The following is a 15,858-nucleotide window of genomic DNA, read 5'->3' on the forward strand; positions in this document are numbered from 1 at the left end:
GCCAACACAAGGAATATGAAAGGTAACTGCCCCAAATTTCAAATCAAGTTATTTCTGAATAGTTCCCCAATATTCAAACTCCTGGACCTTTATTCACAGTTTTTCTGCTTACAATTATTTTTTCTCATCTCTACCTCATAAATTCTTACTTATATTTAAAGGCCCAGCTCAAATGCAACCACTTTTCTGAATCTTTCCATGGTACATCCCACAACCCATTGCTCATGCTTCTATTACAATGTTATCTAATACATTTGCCTACTCACCTCCTCCACAACCATAATAGCAATTTACATTGATTGGGCTATTACTATGTGCCAGGAACTATGCTAAACTTTTATTTTATTTAAGCCTCACAACAATTGCATGAGGTATTACTTTCTCTATTTTATAGATGAAGAAGAGGCTTGGTGTGATTAAGGAACCTGCACAATATAATAAAGCTAGAAAATGAGAAAGCTGGGAATCAAACTCAGATTTGTGGGACTCCATCATCCACTCTAATCCACTGGACCATGTATTCCTGAAGGTCACAGAAGCTCCTTATTCAACTTATTTCTCAGATCCTAGAATGGCAGCTGACTTTTGGCTCAAAAACTGTTTAACAAATGAATACAAATTTCGTACCACATGCCTGGGTTTAAAAGTAGTTACGTTCAGTACTCTCTCACCCTAGAGACTTACACTCACTGAAAAGGGGGAAGAGGACAAGAAGTCTAAGTCTGAACATCTTATATTTTAATTTGAGCTCTTTTATTTAATGGATTCAAATATAGTGAAAGGAGAGCTATTTCTCTCAAAAGAACACATTTAACATTGGCTGGGTCTGCAGACATGGGCTCTGATTAACAGGGCGTGTGGCTGGCTGCTCTTGGGATTTTGAAAGGAGCAAATCAGAGTCTCAGCCTGTTACACCATGAAGAACCAGGGGAGACTTTTCCACCTGACCCCATCGTGGTACACAGACTGAGGCCCTGATAAGGGAAGGAGTCGGCCTTAGGCTACACAGTGCGACAAAGCTGAGCCACAGCTAGAATCTAAGAATTGAAACCCTGCCTGGTGCATTTCTCATGGCCTACGGTGGGGTCGGGGCCTGGCATCGCTAAACGATGGCCTCGAGCGGGAAGCTGGGACTGCTAGCTTCTTCCGTGGGGCCCTAAGGCTCTTCTCCTCCGGCCTAGATCCACTTCGCCTCCTTAAGCCTCTGGGCCTGGGGAGTCTTTTCCTCTTCGGCGGCTCCGCGGTGTCTACAAGGTCCTCTTGCTCCACCGCAGTCGTTCCAGCCCTGCCACAATGGCCACCTGCTATCCCCGGGTCGGCGCGCTGTCCTCTCTCCAGTGGGGGTGGCAAATGACAGCTCTTTCCTGGGCCTATACCCCCATGCCCTTGTCGCGGTTCACCTCCCGACTGGCCCCAGATACGCCCACATCCTCCACTTCCTCTCGCTGAGGGCCGTCCTTCCGGTGGAGCTCTTTTCTAATTGGCGAGCTCAAGAGTCGCGTGGGGATTTCCCCACTTGGGACACCACAGCGGCCGCTCTAGCGGCTGTCCCATGGTTTGGCCTGGCTTTTTCGGCTGCGCGGTCTCTATGGTGCTGGCGACATGTGGCGACTGACGGGTCTCCTGGGCCGAGGTAAGGGGCAGCCCGTCTGCTAGCGCCCAAAGGTCGCAAAGACTCTGAATTGGAGGGAAGGGGCGCAAGGAAACTGCCAAAGCGACAGTGGGCGGGGCTAGACTGGAGGAAGGCGGGGCCTTAAGGAGGCGGGGCTACGTCTTAGAAGTCAGGTGATGTTGGAATTTGAGTTGTGCAGCAAAGTGAGAAGAAGGTGGAGCTTAGACCCAAGGAAATGGGTGGAGCTTTAGGAAGGGGAGGAGTCAATGAAAGAACTAGAGGCTGTGGAGTAGTGAAACCAATGAACAAAGGAGAGATTTAGAGACTCTAAATGTGGATGTGTGGCCATGGAGCAAAGGTTGTCACCCATAGAGGGCATTAGAATCGCCTGGGTGAACTTTTTCAGAGTGTAGATGCTCATCCTGAGAGCCTTCTTTTTTGGTTTTGGGGTGGCACCTTAGAATCCCCACTAGGCTAAAGATTTCCATGAGAACCCCACCAGGCTAAAGATTTCCATGAGTGCAAGGGCTGGGGATGTGGCTAGTGGTAGACTGCTTGTTTAATATGGATGAAGTCCTGAATTCAATCACCAGCACTGCAAAAAAAAAAAAAAAAAAAAAAAAAAGAAAAGAAAAAGGGAAAAAAAAAGAAATAAGAAAACACTGTAGAGGCAGATGCCAGTGATTCCTGTGTTTCCTGAGATAATGCTTTGTTGGGGCCACTTGGCTTCCGTCTTGTTCCTGTTGAAGTAACTGATCCTTGTTGCTCTGCACAGCACTTCCCCGTCTATTGGGACCTCACCTCCGGGGTGTGACCCCCAAGACCAACAGCTCAGATGTGCCTCAAGCGACCTCCTCCACCTTGCTGGTCCCTTTGCCCAACCTTGACAGGTGAGACACTGCCATTCTGTCACCCATCTTCTCCTCTGGCCTTCCTTTGCCCCCGTTTTGGACAGAACTTGATAGTTTCTAATTATATCATCTAGGTCAGGCCACCATGGTCCGAGTACAAGCAGGGGCCCAAAGTCCCATGGATGGAAGAATGTCTTCCAGTGGATGTCTGCTCATGTTTCCCCAAATACCCTGAGGGATGCCATTTCATGGGTAAGGCATCCCCAATCCTGTCCTTTACCTTCAGCATGGATGAGAATGATCCTGCATGGAAGAGTAGCCAGGTCTAGAAAGGAGAGCAAGGCCATCATTGTGTCTACACAATGAGAACCCATGACACTGGAGAATATTCATGGAGGTAGTGTCACACCCTGTACCCTTGGTGTGTACTTAGCCCTCATTTTATTCAGTAAACATTTATCTAAAACCTCTGAGCCAGGCATTTTTTCTTGGCACTAGGGGACGTAGCAGAGAACAAGGTAGATATAATTCTTGCTTTCATGGAGCTTACAGTAAATAATAATAAATATCATTACATACTAATGTAAACTATTATACATGTGTTATTTTGTTTAACATCATTGCAAAAATCTTACACAAAGAAAAATGTAATTTTTTTTTTTTTTGGTATTGGGGATTGAACCCAGGGGTCCTTTACCATCAACCTCCCTTCCCAGCCCTTTTAATTTTTTGTTTTGAGACACTATCTCACTAAGTTGCTGAAACTGCCTTGAACTTACAATTCTTCTGTCTCAGCCTTCCAAGTCACTGTGTTTACTCCCGATTTAACTCTGGAGTTCAGGCTGTATCACTTCAGCTACTATGACTTGTAAAAGTACCTACTACAGAATCTAGAAAGTTAGGTGCTCCGTAGTAAACACTAAGTATAATAGGGCAGAACCTTTGTCTTTTGGGCAAATTTTCAGGTAGAGGTTCAGCTTAGAAGGTATTGTGAGTGAAGTTGACACATGTATCACTTGTATCTATCACATCCCATCCCCACTACTTTCATGCTGTGCATTTAGGCAATTGACTTGACCTCTTTGAGCCTCATTTTTTTTTTTAATATTTTTTTTTAGATGTTGATGTACCATTATTTTGTTCTTTATTTATATGTGGTGCTGGTAATTGAACCCAGTGCCTAGGCAAGTGCTCTACCACTGAGCCATAACCCCAGCCCCTCATTTTTTTTTTTAACCTGTAAATTGGTGTCATCAACTGAGTCTGGGATATTTCTATGATGGGATACCATTCTCTGGGTTTTTGCAGACTAGGGCCATATACCCTAGAAAGGGGAACGTTTTTCCATTTTGTCAAAGATCTGAGCACTAGTAAAGTTCCACACCAAGTCCTTTTGTGAACTAGGCCTGGATTCCAGAGGGCCTTATATCATCGCTGGGCTCTGTACTACTGTCCATATGAAAGGGCCTACATACAAGCTGTCCCCAATGCGATGGATACTTGTCCCTTTCTTCACAGTACTGCTGCCTTCTCTTTCTTCTGAACTTAGTTCATACATCACCCCCATAGGAAGGCTTTTCGTGACTCCTTATCAGGCTTTCCTCTTACATTCTTTGAAACCTCACAATTTGTTTTGTTTTTGGCATCTAGCATAATTGCAAATTATTGTATTTCTTTTTCTCTATACTTGGGTTATACAAGATATAAGTTTCCCCAGGTAGAGGTAGGTCTGTCTTATTTGCCATCATATGCACAGTACCTATTGCAACAGACAAGTGTTTGGGCATCCCTCCCTGAGCATCACAGGGGTGGAGACAGGGAAAACCAAGCAGGCACTGGGTTAAGAGGTAGCTCAGGTCTTTTGCTGACCTGTCAGAGAAAGAGACACCTTCCACAAGCCTGCAGCTGGAAATGTGCATCATTTCCAACTTACCGCATCATCTTTTTGCTTGCCTAGATTTTCTTTGTTCAGTTACTAGTTGTGCATTTATTTAGTGTGCATTTATTAGGCCCATACGATAGCTTAGCACTGTGCTGGGAACCAGGGATACATTGGTGAGCAAAGCATGTACAGTCCCTGCCTTTGTTATGCTAACAGAAGCAACAGACCTTAGATGAGTAATTGTAGTGATGCTTATTCAGTACAAGAGGAAAAGTTTGCATGTTGTGAGCAGGGGAGCTGCCCAGCGGGAGTCGGGAAAGGCTTCCCGAGGAAATGATGGGGGAGCTGAAGGCCAGCTCTGAAGGAGTTGACTGGTGGGGGACCATGTCCTGATGTGCTCTTTCCCAGGGCACTCTGGCTGTGCTGGCACTGCAGCTGGCGAGGCAGATTCACTTCCAGGCATCCCTGCCAGCAGGACCTCGACGAGCAGAACGCTGCTCTTGGCGCAGTCCCCTGGATCGTTTCCTCTCTTCTCCCTGGTGGCACCCGCACTCCTGTGAGTTCTCAGTCCTGGAGCAGGAGGGCTAGGCTGGGAGTTTCTCTAGGCCAGGAAGCTCTCTGGACACACCTCAGGAAAAGAGCCATCAGCAGCTCCTTGCCTTTCCTATCTGAAGTCAGAGGAAGGGGAATGTGGGGAAGTTCTGTCCACCCAGGGTGTGGGCCACACCTGCCCTTCTGTGTCCCTCCCTGTCCTCCCATCACCTCCCATGGAGCTCCCAAGTCCAGAGTCCTTTAGAATCCTGGGTGTGGCTTCCTGCCTGACCCTCAGCAAGTTAGGTGATTCTCTGGTCAGTCATTCTGTCACTCATCCATGAAGTGAATCTTTATTGAGTATGCGTTATGTGCCGTGGTACAGAAGCCATATAGCCTAGTGGTTGAGGCTCTGAAGTCAGATTATAAGGGTTCACGCCCCAGTTCTATGCTTGTCCCTGAACAAGCCACTTTTTACTTTCCCTTGTTTCAGTTTCTTTCTTTAGAAAATGGTGTAATAATAATAAATTCCATTGTAGAGGTTACTTAGGAACACTAAATGAGCTAATATATGTCAAGGACTTAGACCAGTGCCTAGCATATAATAAGTGCCTGGTAATTATCAGTTTAAATTCTTGCTCTTATTATGCTTATAATCATTACCAACATTGCCATTAAACAAAGTGCTAGGTGCTGGGGCTACACTCTGAATAGGTCAATACTTCCCTGATACTGAAATAATTCAAGCAGAGGAGTGATTTATGCTCCGGATGGAAGATCAGCATAAATGTGGGTCCTGGAGGGAGTCCAGAAAGGAAATGCAGAAGGAAAAATGGGAAGGAGATGTCCCAGGAGTTTCAGAATTCTTCTCTGACCTCTAAAACCTCAGGGAGGACTCTGTCAATCTGAACTATCCCCTCTGACCTGACTGTTCTTGCTGACTCTTTCCAGCACTAAGGAGACACGTTCTCCCTGGCCCTGATGGCCCAGTTCCCAGATGTGTTGGCCTCAGGGAACCTAGGCTGGGCCAGGAAGAACTCTCGGCTCAGTTCAGAAACTTTTCCTTGCCTACCTCCTTGAGAACAACTGGTCTTCAGGAGCCTCCTGAGGAAGGTATATTCTCACCTCCTTAAATGGGTAGAGGGTGGCTTAGGGGGAGCTGGGCAGATGGGTGCTTGTTGCTGTATATTGCCAGATAAGGGAATTGTCATTCCTGTGAAGTTTCTTGCTTTCTGGGATGATTCAGTTATTTTTGGACCCTGGATGGGTGCTGGACGGAGAGGCTGGGCAGACTGGGAGGGTAGGGGAAGTAGCAGTCTTCTCCCTCACACTGGCTGGGTATCTTTCCCTTTCAGGTCCCAGTAAGTTTGATTTCCTGTATGACAGCAGTAGCTTTGAGCCCAAGACAAAGCCAGCCCAGCCTCAGCCCACTTGTGAAAAGAAGGTATTATCTAATTTTGGCTACCTGGATCCTCACAGCATTCTCTGGGGGAAGGGCCATCCCAATGAGCCATCTTCTGATGCATCTGGATATTTCTTCCCCAGGAACAAGATAAGTCAAAACCTCTCCCCCTTGAGGAGGCCGTGATGTCCATTCAGCAGCTCTTCCAGCTCAGTGTTTCCATCGCTTTCAACTTCCTGGGTAACTGGAGAGACCCTGCAGGAGGGTGGGACAATGGAAGGGGTATTTGGTAGGTGGAATACAGTCAGGGTCGGAAGTGGTTTAGACAAGAGATTTAATTTTCTCCCAGGTAGGTAGACCAATCTAGCACCTGCTCAGTGATGTCAGGGACCCATTCATGTTCACATGTGCTCTGACATTCTTAAAACTACCTGTCATCCTGAGGTTCAGTTTGGCTATTCTGGCTGCTACCTTCTGATCCATGGATTAAATCACTGGAAGGGGGAAGGTAGGAAAAGCTGAAGGACCACTCCTTCCCTTTAAGGACATGACCTTGTAGGGAGATGTATGAGCCAGAGTGTAGGCCACACCTGTCAGGCAGCTGAATGACCATGTGCTTCCCTGAAAATTCTTTAAGTATGAGAAAATAGTTAAAACACAAGGTTAAAGGAAGAGGAAATGAGAAGAGTAGAAGGATCAGGGTTACTGATGGAGCCAGTGTGGGGACTGGTGACAGGGTGGGCTCCTTTGTCCCCTCAAGTCCTCTCCCCAAGGACAGAGGGCTCTGTGAACCTTGGACAGTGAGTTGTCAGGCAGCGGGGAGGCAACCTTAATTCACTGCTGGCTGAATGGAACCTGGTTTCTCCCTCATTAGTTTTTTTGTGATCTTGATGGGCAGTCTCAGAATTTTCTTGCCCATTCCTTCATTCATATATTCATTTATTCAGCAAGTGCTAAGCACTGTGGCAGAACACAAAAGCAGCATAAGCTATAATCATATTTTGCATTTGTATAGAGCTTTCACCCTATGCAAAGTTATTTCTCCTACATTCTTTTTTTTTTCCTGCTCTGCCTCTAGGATTTTGCAGTCTAATTGAGGAGACAGGACTTGTATTCTTAAAGCAGTTTATTTTATAGGGAAAAATTTGGTATATTAGTAAAGTGCCAAAAAATTGTGTAAAGCCTGAGTGTGGTCAGAAGATTCTAGAATAGCAATGAGACGGGAGGCCTGATGGTGGAGGTGGACCGAGGGGTCCCAGGCAGGAAACAGTTTGAGCAAAGTTGAGAATTGGCTATTCCCTGCTCCTTTCCTATTTCCTTTTTGTTTGGGTGATGTGTGAGTTTGGGTTTGGATGTACCTGCGTGCAGGTATTGGCTGGCTTCATTACTATAAGATAAGAAGTGTCACTTGTGTCAGGTGTGGCTCATTGGTTATAGGCTATTTAATTCCACTCTGGCTCACATAAGGCCCAAAGGAAAATTTTGACCTGCCAAGCCTCAGGACAGGAATCAGGGAAACTCCAAAGACTCAAGGGGCCGCAACTCATAGACAGTATCTCCACAGCTGCTATCAGAATAAACTTACAAGAGCTCTCTTCCCTCCTTATCCCAACCTGATCAAGATTCAGATTCCTGGGGCTGGGGATGTGGCTCAAGCGGTAGCACACTCGCCTGGCATGCGTGCGGCCCGGGTTCGATCCTCAGCACCACATACCAACAAAGATGTTGTGTCCACCGAATACTAAAAAATAAATATTAAAAAAAAAAAAAAAAAAGATTCAGATTCCTGTGAGGGTCTCATTGGTTAGGAAGAGCACAGGCCCATAGACAGCATTGTTCCTAAAGGGCAATCGGAATGTTATTACCAAGGGGAGGGATGGTTTGTGGGAGGGCCGAACCCACTGTTGTCTATGGTAAACCAAAGAGAAATTGGAAGATGGAAACATATACTGAGGTGTAGCACAAAGAAGAGTGAGCCTGGGATGCAGTAGGGAGCCGAGTGTCTGGTTGAGAATGTAGGACATTTCACAGAGGATGTTGTGTTTATGCCCTGTGCTTTCTTATAGGGATAGAGAACATGAGGAATGGGGACTATATAGCAGCCTTTTCTTACTTCCAGAAAGCTGCAGACCGTGGCTACAGCAAAGCACAGTACAACGTGGGCTTGTGTCACGAGCATGGCAGAGGCACCCCCAGGGACCTCAACAAGGTACTGTCCCTTCTGCCTCCAGACCTGTCCTGTCTCCTGTGCTGAGCTGCCCAGCATGATCTCCAGAAATGAGTAGTTGGCACGGATGGGGGAAAGTCCAGCTTCTTTTCCTGACTTGGTTGCAGCTCGCTGTAAAGAAAAAAATAAAAAAAGAAGCTCCTAACTTCCAGGAATTTAGACTCAAAGCTCTGGCAGGACAGGGATCTTGCTTTTCTTCCTTGTACCTATACCCTCAAGAGCTCAAAACAGCCCTTAAAAAATGGGATCATTCTAAAAAAGATAAGTACACAAAAATAAACATGAATGTGTTTCTTTTAATTGTATATGTAGGCAAGAAAGGGGAAACCATCTTAAAATTCCTTCATTGAGAACTGGCAAATTAAATCTATGGGCTTTACCAATGATGTGATAGATCGATATTTATTGACAGGGAAATATATTCATAGTGTCTTGTTAAGTAAAAGGTTATAAAATAAGTAGTATGATACTATTTTCTCTCTCTCACTCTCTCTCTCTCATATCTCTTGTCTCTCTCTCTCCCCCTCTCCTTCTGTTTATGTGTGCATATGTAATACACATCTATGGGAAGAAATCTTCAAACCTATATACTAAAATTTTAACAGAGAGCCGGGTATGGTGGTGCACACCTGTAATCCCAGCGGCTCTGGGATTGAGGCAGGATCACAAGTTCAAAGCCAGGCTCAGCAAAAGGTAGCAATTCAGACCCTGTCTCTAAATAAAATACAAAATAGGACTGGGGATGAGGCTCAGTGGTTGAGTGCCCCTGAGTTCAATTGGTGGTCTGCAAAAAAAAAACAAAAACAATAATTTAACAGAGAATGATCTTTTGGAGGCAGGATTTCTCAGGATTTTAGTTTCTATTTTTAAGTTTTGGCTTATCTGACTAATCTATAATGATTATGTATTATTTAAATGATTTTTTTGAAAATTTCACTCAAAGAATAAGGTGCTTATAGAGTTACCAGCAGACTTGATATTTCTCCCTTTGCCCCAGGCAATTCTTTATTACCAACTGGCTGCCAGCCAGGGCCATAGCCTGGCTCAATACCGCTATGCCAGGTGCCTACTGCAAGACCCCGCCTCCTCACAAGACCCTGAGCGGCAGAGGGCAGTGTCCATGCTGAAGCAAGCTGCAGACTCGGGATTGAGAGAGGTGAGTGCCATTGGCAGGGTCTATCCTAACTGTCTGGAGCATGTGGATCCTCTAAAGTGACCAAGATGTCATCTTCCTTTCTCCTTGTCTGTAGGCCCAGGCTTTCCTCGGGGTGCTTTTCACCAAGGAGCCACACCTGGATGAGCAGAGAGCTGTGAAATATCTTTGGCTTGCAGCCAACAATGGGGTATGAGATCTCTGGAAGCTAGACATGTTGGGATATTGAGCCTGATCAGAGAAGGGGTTTGGGAACTGGTACTGAGTTCTGTGCTTACAAAATTGTTTTCAAGGAGCTTTGGCTTGGCTCTAAGCCTTAGCTCTGGTGTACTTGTTCTGTGACCACTGGGCAGGTCCAGTGCTATGCTGGAGGTGAAAATCAGCCCTGGGGGGAGTATTTACTTACACACTTTGCTGAATGCTGCAAAGTAGGGTTCCTTCCTGCCCATCCAGTTGTTGAACATTTATTAGCACATTACTGAGCCACTCACTTCTCGACTCAAACCTGTTTACCCATCTTTAAAACTGATATAATGGTGCCTTCCTCACCTGTCTACAACTTCACAGGGTTGTTGAAAGAATCAAAATCTAACCAAAGTAACAAATATGAGCATGCTTTGTAAGCTATTCCCATGATGAGTGCATCTGTGCAAGTTGTGGCAGTCGCCGAGACTCAGATACACCTGGTGGACACATTGAGCACCTTGTGGGAAAAGGAATTTCTGGTTTTCTATGAACTGGGGGCCTTGGCATTCAGGTGTGCTAGCCCAGAGTTTGTTCAATAGAGCAGTAAGTAGTTCCATGGGATGTTTCCAAATATTACAAGGGAATAAATAGTTAGTTGGGTTTGGGAAGTACTGAGTTATAACAGCTATTTTTAATGCAGGAAATCTTAAAAGCTTTATGTCATTATGAAACACCAAATTCTTTTCAATAACCTGATAGCTTTATTGAACTCTTAGATATTAGAATACTTTTTCTTGTCCACTCTGTGTTGTTCAAAGTATATATAGTAACTATCAAAAGGGGACCAGTGTCCCCAGCCATTACCTGGCACTATGTCTTCTTTTCCTTGCAAGAACCCCCCCCCCAACCTTCTTCAGGCTAAGTGGGCCTGCAATCCATGTGCTGGGCACACCTGGGGGCACCCTAGCTGGTTAGAGTCAGACAGCAGACCAAGAAGAAAAGTGTACAAAGGATGTCTGTCACCCATATGGTCAGTTGGGATACTGACCTCACCCTCTTCCCACCTACAGGGAATGGTGTCTCCTTGGGTTTTCAGTGTTGCTGGGGTGCGTGCTTAGCCTTACTTAAGCCCATGCTGTGTTCTAACCTGGCTTGTAGCCCCAAAGCTACTCTGTTGCCGAGACTTTTACCTGTGTATAACAGAAGTGGGGGGCAGAATGTGTAGCAACAAGATGACTGCAGAGGATAAAAGAGAAATGGGACCATAGTTGGGAGTCTACAAGGTGTCTTATTTTAACTTGGGATATGATGAAAATATTCTAATAGGGAGGGATTATTGATGTGGGCAATTAAAGGGGATGATAATAATAACAGCACTCATCTAAGCACTTTTCACAGAGTAACATAGCAAACTAATAAGGTAGTATAGTTACTAAACTCCACTTTATAGGTGAGGAACCCGAGGCACTGAGATGTAGAGTAACATGTCTTAGGTTACTCAGATGATAAGTGGTAGAGTCAAGATTGGAACCCAGCTGCACAGGCCAGGTTTGTAACCACTAATTGTTCTGCCTCTGAGGAGCATTGTCCTCAGGAGAGAGGACTCAGAGCTATGCTCTGTCATTTCTGCTCAGCAGACCTCTTGGGCAGAGACTCAGGAAGGCACACAGGGCCTTTGGGAAGCTGATCTTCCATCACTGCCTTCTGCTCTTTCAGGAGAATGCAGGAGCCTGACTCCAAGGTTTCCCATAAGGGCTGCAGCCTTCTTTCAGGCAGCCTCAGCACAAGAAGCCTCCTCACCACTCTGTCTGGAATCTCCTGGGTGGAGGGATCCAGTCTTCTCTGGGCTAGGCAGGCTCTGGGCCTCTGGCATTTCATGGTTGAGATCCCTTGGAATGGGATGGGCCCGGGCTGGCCCTTGACCCTGCGTGGATGAAGCCCCAGCATGCCTGACTCCACCTCCTGGCTGAGCCTTACAGTTCTTCAGTCCTGCACGTGTGTCTGTATGTCTGTCCATTTTCTCCTTTAGGACTCACAGAGCAGATACCACTTGGGAATTTGCTATGAGAAGGGCCTTGGTGTGCAGAGAAATCTGGGAGAGGCCATGAGATGTTACCAGCAGTCAGCGACTCTAGGAAACAAGCCTGCCCAGGAGAGGCTGCGCACCCTCTTTTCCATAGAGACAACAGGTACCAATGCAAGTCAAAGCCAGATGGTTCCTCCACTGAGCTCAGCACCCACCCTGTGGCAGACAAGAGTCTCCTTGTCATGTCCAGCCTCGGTGGTGGTTAAGAGCACAGCTCTTGGAGTGTTAACCCCTCCTTGTACTGAACTGGGTCTCCATGTCTTTCAGCCTGTTTCTTCACCTCTGAAAATCAGGGTGATAGTACCTCACTCATTAGCTTGTAAGGATTAAATGAGATGATGATAAAGGGCTTAGCACAGCCTGACACACAGTAGCTATTGAACAAATGGTGGCTGCTCTGAAGGCTTCTCTGGAGAGCCAGTGCCCTGAGGCTATTGAATTACCCTTCTTGGGCTCTGGGAGTCCTGCTCACTCATGAGTCACTAGAGCGGGGCTGGGTTAACAGTGCCAGGGGAACCAAGTCCTTTAAAAAGTTCTTGCTCCAAAATAGGAGTCGGAGAATACTGGAGAATACTGCGTGAGTAAGCCTTGCTCTTACCCCTTCTTGTAGCCCCAGGGCCCAGCCACCCAGCAGCACCGAAATCTTTCTCCAGCCCCTCCCTCTGCAGCCTGAACACTCTGCTGGCAGGTGCCTCAGGCCTCCCTCACGCCTCCAGCACAGGGAACCTTGGCCTCCTCTGCAGAAGTGGGCATTTTGGATCCAGCCATGGAGCCTCCAGCAGGGCTCTTCCCTCGTTGGAAAGGAGTCTTGTAAGACTGGGTTTTGGCTAAGGTGAGATCAAACACAGTTACTTAAGGGTCTGGGGGTGAGGAACAGGGGGCTGGATGATAAAAATAGGGTGTCAAAGTCCCTTTCCCCAGAGGGAGCCAGGTCCCCAACTTTATCAAATGCATGGTTGATCAATGACTTTGACCTTTCCCCTCACTTGGTAGCCTCATGAATGAGCATTCTGTTCTCAGTCATTTCTGATCCGTTCACCAAAAGGATGCATTCAGTGACTTGTGAAAATCCACTGGAGATTCCAGAGACCCTGCTCCTCACCTTAGCCTGTCTCTGAGCCAGTCCCTCACCTTCTCCATCCCATGCCGAATTTTCCTCACACTTATACTGCACCATCTCTGGCCATAATCTGAATTGTGTGACTCTGGTGATGCACAGGAGGATTATAGTAGTTATATAGTTAATGTATAATATAAAAGATGATGACATATTGAGCTATAGTTTTTACAGATATTTATAAAGCTAATTTCAAAAGGGGGAGAGGTCAATTTAGAGAAAAACATTGTGTAAAGGGGAATAGAGATCCAGAGAGGTGGCAAAAATTATGGGGGTGGTGCTATGAGTGGCTAATACTTGGGAAAAGACACATCAGGACATCCCTGGGACTAGCTCCAACACTGGTCTTTGTTCATCCCCAATGGATTTGTCATGGTTCTCCTTTCACATTTGGTTTGGGCAGAAGGAGTTTCTTGCCTGCCTAAATGCCGACGTGGATCTGCTTGGCTTCTTCAGTCCTCACCTCAGCCCTGAAGAGGGAACCTGTGAATGCTCAGAGATATCAAAGCTAGAGTCCCAAAGAAGAGGCCAGTTATTCACTCACCTTCCCCCCAACCTTGAGCAGCTCCCAGCATCATAAGAAGAAGAAAGTGTGCGAAGAACCCAGGTTCTGGCTCAGCCTGCTTGCCTGGCCATGTCATCTTGAAGCAATGGACCTGACTTGCTGACATTGTCTCCTGAATTGTAGAGCGAGAGCAGCAGTGTGTGCCCTGCCTCCTACCTTTCAGGCTGAAGCACAGGTGTTTTACTGTGGAAAGGACCTGGGTTCTTGCTGAGACCCCAGAGGCAAGGTGATGCCCGTGGTTGAGTGGCTTTATGCGTCACCAGGCCAGTATGAGAACTTAGCCTTCTGACTCCCAGCCCAGCCTTACGTTCTACTAGTCTACACTGTCAGTTTACGTGAAAGCATTATTAGGGTCCTACCGCTGTGAGGGAATAAATGGAGATTGGGCACTTGGAGCCAGAGAGTGTAGATTGTGAGTCCTCGATTGGGAAAGGTGAGCCAGAAATGTATGGGTGCTTAATAAAGCAGATGGTGGATTATCTCATCACTTTCTCTTGAATGTGTCGGGGAGGGCCAGGGAGACGGTCAGGGGGAGCTGAAAGCCAAGGCTCCATCCTCATCTCTAAACTCTCCATTAACCAATTTAAAGGGTCTTAAAAGCTTCTCCAAGAGAGAGACTTAAGGAAAAAAAATGATTTCTGAGTCAACGCTAATGACTCCAATTACTGAATTTGTGAATAGCTGTTCCCTGGCTTCTGGATGTTAGCCCAAGTTCAATAGCATAGATGTGGTTGAGGGTAAGGGGTGGAGGGAATTAGGACCAGCCTCTGATGACAGCTTGGATGGGAAAGAGCAGCCAGCCTGGCCAGTTTAACTTGGAGGGGGGAGTTGTCTACTTTTCCCCCTGCTGCCTACCCCCACTTCCCCAACTTCTGAGTGGTTTCTGTCACACTTTTCCAATACCACGTTGACTATTGGAGCCCCAGTGCCTCCCTACCCCTTGATCCCTGCTCGAAGCTGCCCTGCATATTATCCTCATCCCTTCTCACATGGCCACCTCCCCTACACAGTGCTCCTTGGTATTCCAGAACTTAGGGCAGTGCTCTGCGCAGGGTACAGGCTCCACGTGCAGAGTTCTAAGCCAAGCAGTGCGCTAATCTTTCTGCCAAAAAGAAAGAAAAAAAAGGTTTCTGTGGTCAAATAAGTTTGGGAAACGCTGCACTAGACGTCCCCTTTTTATAGATTCATAGTACACATCAGCGTATTCCAGGTTCCAAGAAGTCCTGCTGTAAGAATGTGGTTAACCCAGTGTGTTCCTCGCTGACGTGAGCACAAAGCCTGCCTCCCTTAGGTTGTCCTTCCTGAGCACCCTCGAAAATGTCACCTTCTACCCTCCCCGCAGCCCTGCTTGCTAGCTTCTTCCCCTCTGGGGCATTTTGGGCTCTCTGACTCCTGCTTCCCCTGACCATGCCTGAGGGCTGTGTGTGCTTCAGACAGTGGACCCCCGGTGTCCTGTAATGATGGCTAATGCTGCTCTCCTCCTGCCCAGTCACTGCTGAGTTAAACAGACTCGATTTGCAATGCCTGAGGTGGGGTGGGATGTTTCTGAGCTCGCCAATCTAAGAAGGAAGAGCCTCTCCCTGTGGAGAGGGAAGGGTGGAAGTCATGAGAGATGTTGTCAGGGGACCAAAAACTGTGGCTGTGCAGTGACTGCGGTCTTGATACAGCCCCAGGGGATAGGCTTCATGGGCAGACCCTGGAATGGCTGTGCTTCTGCCATTAAAATTCTGTTATTAATGACTCAGTGCCCTGAGAGGAAATGCAAGAGGAGAACAGGGAGGTGGCCCCATAGCAGGGCCAGCCTGGTTGAGGATGCTAAAGCACCTGATTGGGGTCTGCTGACTTCAGTCATGAGACCTTTGAGCAAAGCTCTACTGCCTCAGTTTCTCTCTCTAGAGATGCTCTTTCCAGGAAGCCCCAACACTGGTGGGAACAGGCCATTTGCTTCATTAGATCTTCAGTGCTAATACAGTGTAGGCACTTAGTTCAGTAAATGTTTATTCATAAAATGAGAATGATTATATACACACCCTCTCTACCCAAAGCCCAGCACCAAGCCTACCTAGCACATAGTAGGTGCTTTAAACAATTGTTGAATATGATGGATGAATGATTTCACATGCCCTTTCACTGTTGATTCTTTGCTACTTATGGCACTTAGAAATTGCTCAATAAATACAAAATGTTTGATGGGTGAATATTTCTAATTGTGCCCTTCTATTACATTAGACTCTATTTAGTAGGGA

At 46.6% G+C, this 15,858-nt stretch overlaps 1 protein-coding gene across 2 annotated transcripts; it reads left to right on the top strand.

The window, feature by feature from the left end:
• Positions 1–1,513: 1,513 nt before the first annotated feature.
• Positions 1,514–14,096, top strand: Dele1 (DAP3 binding cell death enhancer 1). 2 transcript variants are annotated; one of them, XM_026384348.2, is made up of 13 exons: positions 1,514–1,633; positions 2,388–2,502; positions 2,598–2,715; positions 4,754–4,901; positions 5,828–5,989; positions 6,232–6,320; positions 6,422–6,518; positions 8,345–8,487; positions 9,503–9,661; positions 9,756–9,848; positions 11,874–12,033; positions 12,541–12,762; positions 13,451–14,096. In XM_026384348.2, the coding sequence occupies exons 1-12, from the start codon at positions 1,603–1,605 to the stop codon at positions 12,759–12,761; spliced, it is 1,536 nt and encodes a 511-aa protein (XP_026240133.1). In that variant the 5' UTR covers positions 1,514–1,602; the 3' UTR covers position 12,762; positions 13,451–14,096. The 2 variants fall into 2 exon arrangements, with proteins under 2 accessions (XP_026240133.1, XP_026240134.1); XM_026384349.2 differs by having other exon boundaries at positions 13,454–14,096.
• Positions 14,097–15,858: the final 1,762 nt, after the last annotated feature.

The sequence above is a fragment of the Urocitellus parryii genome, chromosome 1, assembly GCF_045843805.1.
Source record: "Urocitellus parryii isolate mUroPar1 chromosome 1, mUroPar1.hap1, whole genome shotgun sequence".
NCBI classification, from domain to species: domain Eukaryota; kingdom Metazoa; phylum Chordata; class Mammalia; order Rodentia; family Sciuridae; genus Urocitellus; species Urocitellus parryii.